The 7,361-nt window shown below is 33.1% G+C and overlaps 1 protein-coding gene across 4 annotated transcripts; it reads left to right on the top strand.

The window, feature by feature from the left end:
- The first annotated feature begins 904 nt into the window (after positions 1-904).
- On the top strand, positions 905-7,236 carry LOC124836213 (inactive poly [ADP-ribose] polymerase RCD1-like). Of its 4 annotated transcripts, none has more exons than XM_088100324.1 (8): positions 910-1,181; positions 1,623-1,679; positions 3,273-4,540; positions 5,270-5,511; positions 5,850-5,926; positions 6,401-6,544; positions 6,629-6,724; positions 6,909-7,236. In XM_088100324.1, the coding sequence occupies exons 3-8, from the start codon at positions 3,420-3,422 to the stop codon at positions 6,954-6,956; spliced, it is 1,728 nt and encodes a 575-aa protein (XP_087956450.1). In that variant the 5' UTR covers positions 910-1,181; positions 1,623-1,679; positions 3,273-3,419; the 3' UTR covers positions 6,957-7,236. The 4 variants fall into 4 exon arrangements, with proteins under 4 accessions (XP_047167282.1, XP_087956450.1, XP_047167279.1 ...); XM_047311323.2 differs by having other exon boundaries at positions 910-1,241; XM_047311324.2 differs by lacking the exon at positions 1,623-1,679 and having other exon boundaries at positions 910-1,241.
- The last annotated feature ends 125 nt before the right edge of the window (positions 7,237-7,361 follow it).

The following is a 7,361-nucleotide window of genomic DNA, read 5'->3' as shown; positions in this document are numbered from 1 at the left end:
TGTTGTTAGCCAAAAATACTAAATTGAACATAAATTACGATGTTTAGGACTACATTGAACATTTTAAAAAAATTAGCACCATTTCGAACAAAGCTGACAAAAATTGAAACCAATTAAGCCTATAAAAAAATATCTCTAATTTTTATGTAATATTTTAAATATTGTAATTCTAATGAGAATACTTATCTTGATTTTAGATGAAACATTTTAAAATTTAAACATTATCCCAACATAAATATTTTTACATTTGATTTCTTTAATTCCTTTTGCTCTAAACCTTTCCTTGAAATGAAGTTCATTGTTGATATCATGTGTATGCGGATATGTATGCAATAACAGTATAGTTGAGACAGTGGTTTATAACTTAATAATTGAACTTATCAAACACCGTCACTTTTATATGAAACAAATATCCTTCAATCTTTAATCTGTCATTAAACTTTGTCTATCAGTTAAGTTTTCTTTGAACTTTTCCTAATATTTTTAAGATCCCAACCTATTTTACTAAAACCAGTCTTTTAATACAAAATAAAGAGCATATTCATTACTGCTAAGATTTCATGAAATCACACCATCAAGGAAAATAAATTTAATATTTTAAATAATGAAAACTAAATAAAGGAAAACGAAAAAATTGCATAATTTTAATTTATTCATAAAATTAAAAGTACATTTATATAGTCAAACTGTTCATCATCACAGAAGAGACATGCCCTGTAACCTCTTAAAAAATATAATTATATTATTTTATATTAAAAAACGAGAGAAGATGTTCTAGAAAGACGTGAAGATATGGACGAGAGAATTGAGAAACAAGAAATCAGAAAAAGAAAAAAAATTGAAACGTGACAGATGGTGAGTCAGCAAGCAACACGGTCCAATAAAACGGAGGCTGTGAGGAAAGAGGGATAACAGCGGGTGATCATATGAAATCCTCAGTGTGAACCTTGTGGGGGTTTACTTGGAAAAGGGGTAGCGAGAAATTGCAGAATCTAGGGGAGACGCCTCCATTATCAGTTTTTTTCTACAGGCGTTGTTTTTACCTAACCCTACCATTTGCCGATCTTCCATTTAGGGTTTTTCGCTTCAAGCGAAGAACGGTGTAAATAGTATCCCTATCCCTCCGATGCACCAAGGGAATTGAAAATAGAGTAAAAGAAAAAAAAAAAACAAAAAAAGAGGTGAAAAATTTGTCTGTATTATATAGGTAATTCTGTTGTTTTGCATGTTTGTCCACTCAGGTAATTTCTGACGCTTCTCTGGATTTTTTTTCATTTGAATTTTTTTTTATTCAGAATTTGAATATCTGCGAGGGTTTGAAATTTTTTTTGGTTCGTTTGACTTTTAGATTTAGGGCTGGGATTTAGTAGATCGGGCTTGGGTTTGGTTGTCCATGGTGTTTGAATAATATTTTCTGTTTATCTGTAATATTTGGGAGCTAATTTTGCTTTTAGAAGTAATATTGTTAGTTTTTTTTTTACCAGATGGTGTTTTAATTTGTTGATTATCGGTATAGTGTCTTTGGTTGTCGTTGACCACACGACTTTGCTTTATTATACAAATTTTCTTTTTATATAAATTTTTATGAATTTTATTTTTATTCTGTTAAATTCGATCATCAGGAGCAGAGCTGTTCCGGGGAAAAGCATGTACAGTAGGATCACTAAATGCAGTGCTGGGTATGCATAAATTTATTTAAATTCGTGTGTTTTATCAATTTCGAGGTATTTCTTAAGTTTGTTTGATTTGTGAACTTGTTGTTTAAAGTTATCTGTTATACGAGCAGCGGTACGAGGGATACAGCCTTTTATGTTAAATGACTTTGGTATCGGGTGCATTTGGAGGCCTTACATACGAAAAATCGTTATTTGATTTTGCTTCAAAGCCTGAGAGACGACCCTTTTCTAAATATAAGAAAAAAGAATTACTAGTGTGTTACATGGTGGAGCTTTGTCCAGATCACGTAATCTCGGAGTGTGTAATAATTTATCCTCAAATACGTCCTTTTAAAAGCCTGCTCACACATATTTTTATGCTCTATTAGTTAGTTTCAAGCATTAGTACTGGTTTGGTTTCTTAGTATCGTATAGCCCTTTCATTGATGGTGAAGAATAGATGTCTTGAGAGTTGAAATTTGTTTTCTCCAAAGGTTGCATTAGATTTTTCTGAGCAAAGTTAAAACTTGTATTTCCTGCATGACTTTTGCATCCAGTGCTCTGTAAATTAACTAAAGCTTCTCTGGCAGTTTTATGCAAGAGTTCAGTTTTTAGGTGTTTATTTTGTAGTCCTTTCTGTGAGGATAGGTAAAGTACAGTTGAAGCCAGGGAATGAGTTTGTTTTGGTGCCGGTGCCATGGAAACAGACACAGTAATTTTTCTGAGTTTATTTGGACTGTTTTAGTGAGTCTTTAAAATAATAAAATTGGGATCCTCTTGGAATTGATATTATTGTTTTTTATTCCCTACGTTATCTATTTATTGTTTGATGAACATTCTAATCATTAGCGTTTATTATTAGTCTCCTTACTGCTCTGATTGAATTTTGTGATATAATTAACTAGCATTGGCTTTTTAATAGGTCTAGACCTCAAGGTTATTTATGTTTTGCAAGACAACTGACCGATCTTTATGTTGTAAACTAAATATAAATAGTTTCAGGTTCTGCATTAATAAATCTTTTTTAGCTTTATTATAACATTTTATACATATTTTGAATTTGTATTTTCTCGAGTTTTGCAATTTTTGGTCTCCTAAATACAATTTGACATTGACACTAAAAAGTAATCCAGAAATATTTTGATGTAAATTTGGATAAATTCAGTTTAGAACTAATTAACATTACTGTGTTCATTGCATTTGTTTTGGGACTATTTTGAAGAAACTTTTCCTAAGTGCTTCACGGAATGGGAAGGAAAATAAATTTATTTAATAAGCTAATTTTGGGTCATAAAAAAGGTTTTCGTTTTCTTTTTTCTTGAAATGCTCACGGGAGAAGTTTATCCAAACATGCCCGGTTTTTAAAGCCTTTTGAGTATAAATTAGTTTACAGCGTTTTAGGTCTTGACTACTTTTTGTGTATTTTATAAGTTTCAGTATTATATTTTATTTAATTTTGTTGGTGATAGTACTATTGCAAGTGTTTCAGACTACTTGTTTTGTTATCCAGGAATGCTTTTATTATTTAACCCCTTGTTTTTTATTTGTCAACGTGTTAATTATGTGTTCATTATCCTATATATAAGTTCAATATTCTCAAAATTTTTAAACATTCAGGGATTGCCAAATATTCTTGATGTCACGGTCTTCACCATTGGCACCACAGTTTCTTTGAAACTGCTCAAGGTCTAGGTTTCTATTTACTGCTGCACCTGAGCTTTTTATATTTAAGCGTGTTTATAGATATTGGGCTAGTAGATAGAAATGGAAGCAAAAATCGCAAAGGTATCGGATAGGATTGCACTCAATCTGAAGCGCAAGCGAGCGGCCCGGTATGCTGCACATTTCAGTGGAGCTTCACAACCAATTTTGGGCCATTGGCCATCGTATGTGTCATCAACGAGCAGGGTTGCCAAACGGATGAGATTTGGTGGATGTAGAAACAAGTTGACAAACGCTGGTCCTCATATTGGGCAGTCTTTAGTTAGGCATTTTTCAAATTATAAAAAGAGTGGGAGACTGGTGCGTTTGATGTTCTATAGGAATGGTGAATGGCTTGACCTTCCTAAGGATGTTGTTGACTTGGTTAAGAAGGATCTTGAAGTCAAGAAGGTAGCTGTGGAGATAGAGTTAAATGGGTATCATCTTGTATTTGATTTTTTACATCTGCGCAAGGTGGACTTGAAAACTGGCTTGCAACAACCTATAGCTTGGATTGATGATGCAGGTCACTGCTTTTTCCCAGAAGTCTATACTTACTCTGACGAGGAACCTTACAATACCAATGAACAGGAAAATGGAAAAAGTCCCGACTCATATGCGTCTAACGAAATAAAACTACATTTAGAAGTTGAAATCAATGGAGTGGATCAATCCAGGTTGAGTGAGTGTAGTGGGGAGTCCAATGCTCTAGTTAAGGGTATTCAAATTGATACTAAACAAAATTATTGTCAATATGATGTAGAAGTTGAAGATAGCATTAACAAACAGGACTGCAGAAACGTTGGTGAAGCTATTCAGCACAATCAAGACATAGGTTTAGATGCTTATACTGAATCAATATATGGAAATTTGGATTTAAATTCTGTACAAAAGATGTTTCTCAAGGGAATGAGTAGTTTTGGCAGTTCTGATTCCGACATAATTGAGATTTACCACTGCTCAGGTGCGTCAATGCAAGCTCGGTTGGAGCTTTTCCAGAAGCAAGCTGAAATTACAAAAAAAATTCATGGGGAAGCAAACATTCGGTATGCTTGGCTTGCTTTTTCTAAAAGAGATCTGTCTACAATGATGGAGTATGGACTTGGTCATTGTGGACTATCTGGACCAAAGTGCACATATGGCATTGGTGTTCATCTTGCTGCTGCTTCCTGCCCTGATGCCAGGTTAGTTTTTATATCATGGACCTGGAAATATTCTTAATAGTGATGATAAATTTATTTGGCGTTTATACTTGATTGGCTAAGAGCAAGATGATTAATAGGGCATGGACATCTCATTTTAAGATTAAGGTTTACGGTTGACGAGCAAGTTAATCCTTTATTTTCTAATGCAACTGGTGACTAAAATCTATCTCTACTAAATTATAATTAGAGTAGTAGTCTCTGCATATTCGAATATATGTAAGAAACCTAAGGGGTATCATTTTTTTCTTTCACCCAGTTTTAACCTATACTTGGCTTATGTTATTTTTATCTTCTGCATTGTTTTTTCTTTGTAGTTTGCTTGACTTAATTATTTATATTTATATATTTCATAAAGATAAGCATTATTGTCCATGCATTAATAAAAGTTGAATACAGTCTTTTGGCATTAGGATTTCCTTCTGTAAAAATTTCATTACTTGTTCTGTAGTGGTCTTATGGAGTTTTATTCCTAACTGCTGCAATCATCTCTAATCAGTTTTTGATGCACCTTTTACATTAAGGGTGAAGTGATGACCTTCATGTTGTTCTTACTGTCACTGTTTTTTCCTTGTTACATACAAAGTTCTTTTACTTCTGTCCTAATATCATCTTTTTTTAACCAATTTATTAAGTTACTATTTGGTATTTATATTATATATTACACTATTGGAAGGCTTGGAGAATGATTCAATTTTTCCATTTGTGTAGTGTACGTTATTGTGATGTTGACGAAAATGGGGTTCGACACTTGGCCCTCTGTCGTGTAATAATGGGGAACATGGAGATTCTCTGTCCTGGCAGTGGTCAGTTTCAACCCAGTAGTTGTGAATATGATAGTGGGGTGGATGATATTCAGTGTCCGCGATACTATGTTGTGTGGAATATGAACATGAACACCCATATCTATCCCGAATTTGTTATTAGCTTCAAGGTCCCTTCTGATGCCGAAGGTGATACATTGTTCCTTTAGTTTGTTTTCCTTTTAACTGCTCATCTGAGCTTTCCTGGCATAAATAAGTTGTACATTTTAATATTGTCTAACTAGTAACTATGATATCTATGATTCTTTCTTTCCATTTGCATGGAAATCTTTACGAGATGTTAATATTCAGAAATAGTGTTTCATCTGTAGATTATTGATATCAACTTGAGGTCTATCTTACATTCATCAGATTAATTTCTTTACTCTGGTCAAATAGAAGAGCAGGGGTTTCTGCCCTTTAGCTCTTGTATGTATTAATATGATCCTTTTGTGCTGTGATCATTTATTCATGTTTCATTTTTACAGGTCATTTTTGTGGACATAAGGTTAATACAGCCTCTCGCAGTCCTCTTGGCCTCTCGGAGACATCCGCAATAGATAATGTAAGTTATTTGATATTTTAGTTTTGCATCTAATTCTTTTGCAGGTTTAAAATGTTATTAAACAATTTTTTAACTGTGGTTTTTGTATCTTAAAATTCCAATATTTTTATGTTTTGATTTATTTCTTGATATGGTGAAATATGTAGATGATCTATTCTAAAAGAACAGTAGTAGTTTGCATAGTTTGATATTCCTTTATAGAAGCATTGCGTGTTCCACAAGGTTTTGCTACATAAGGTAGTCTTAAAGTTACAGGGTGGTGATTAAGGGCAGAAAGTTTGTTGTTATCGCAGCTTTGAATATTTAGTTCCTGCATAAACTTTATGGGGCTCAGGTCTGTTGGGAGAGAAACCTACCACATTTAGAGGTTTTATCATGCTTTTGAAAACTGTCTTATTTAAATCATGTATTGTTTTTATTTCCTATAAATACAGCATTATCCATATAATTTTGAAATGTTGGATACTTCCTTAGGGAAAAGCTCATAGTGTAGTTGCTAGCACTCCAAAAGTCCCGAAATCCCCTTGGATGCCTCTACCTGTGCTTTTTGCTGCTATCAGAAATCAGGTTCCGTCCAAGGATATGAATCATATCAAAACACATTATGAACAATTCAGGGTATGCAAAATAAGTTCCAGTTCATGTCCTTCTACTTTGATTGATGTAATAATATCACTAATATTTCATCATATTCTAATTCAGTCAAAGCAGATATCCCGGGATGATTTTGTGAAGATGCTGAGGTTAATAGTTGGAGACGCTCTGTTGAGAGCTACAATAAATGATCTTCAATACAAGGTACAGGTTTATTTTTAAAAATGAATTTGACTGACATCTTGTGATTGGTGATATACATTCTAAAGATATTACTTGCTGTTATGTATATTAGGCTATATTTTCATATTTCTTATTTCCTTTTTCTAATATTATTCTCATCTGCTATTTGGTTGTACCTCTTAAATGTTTGACTGACTTTTTGCAGATACCTTCTAATGGGGGATTAGATGACTCAATCAAGAAGGAAGGCTAAGGCTGTCTTCCTAATGGAAGATGAAGGTGGAGATCTTTGGCCTTGGAATTTAATATTGTAAACTTCTGGATAAATAAAAAAATGGAGTTGTGATATTGTTTCTCTAGGCAAACTTTCCTTTTCATTATTTCCTTATGTCATCCTCCTTTGGACCTGCTACCCATGTGCAACTGGAACTTCGTTAGAGTTTATTTTAATTTGTCTGTTGATTATATGCCTTGTCAATTTTCCACTTTCTGTTAGGTTTTTATACTTTACAATAAAAAACGAAAATTGGATATTCCCTATTTTCCCCCTTTCAAATTTCATAATTAGTTTACTTCTATTGTGGATTTGGTGTATTTAACGTCTTGTGATGTCAATGGTGTTTTTGAAGCATGTTAGGGATTTTTTTTACCTTCAATC

The sequence above is a fragment of the Vigna umbellata genome, chromosome 10 (assembly GCF_029865625.1).
Source record: "Vigna umbellata cultivar VRB3 chromosome 10, Vumbellata_1.0, whole genome shotgun sequence".
Taxonomy (NCBI): Eukaryota; Viridiplantae; Streptophyta; class Magnoliopsida; order Fabales; family Fabaceae; genus Vigna; species Vigna umbellata.
The sequence above is the reverse complement of the archived record's forward strand: the minus strand, read 5'-3'. Positions and strand labels throughout refer to the sequence as shown.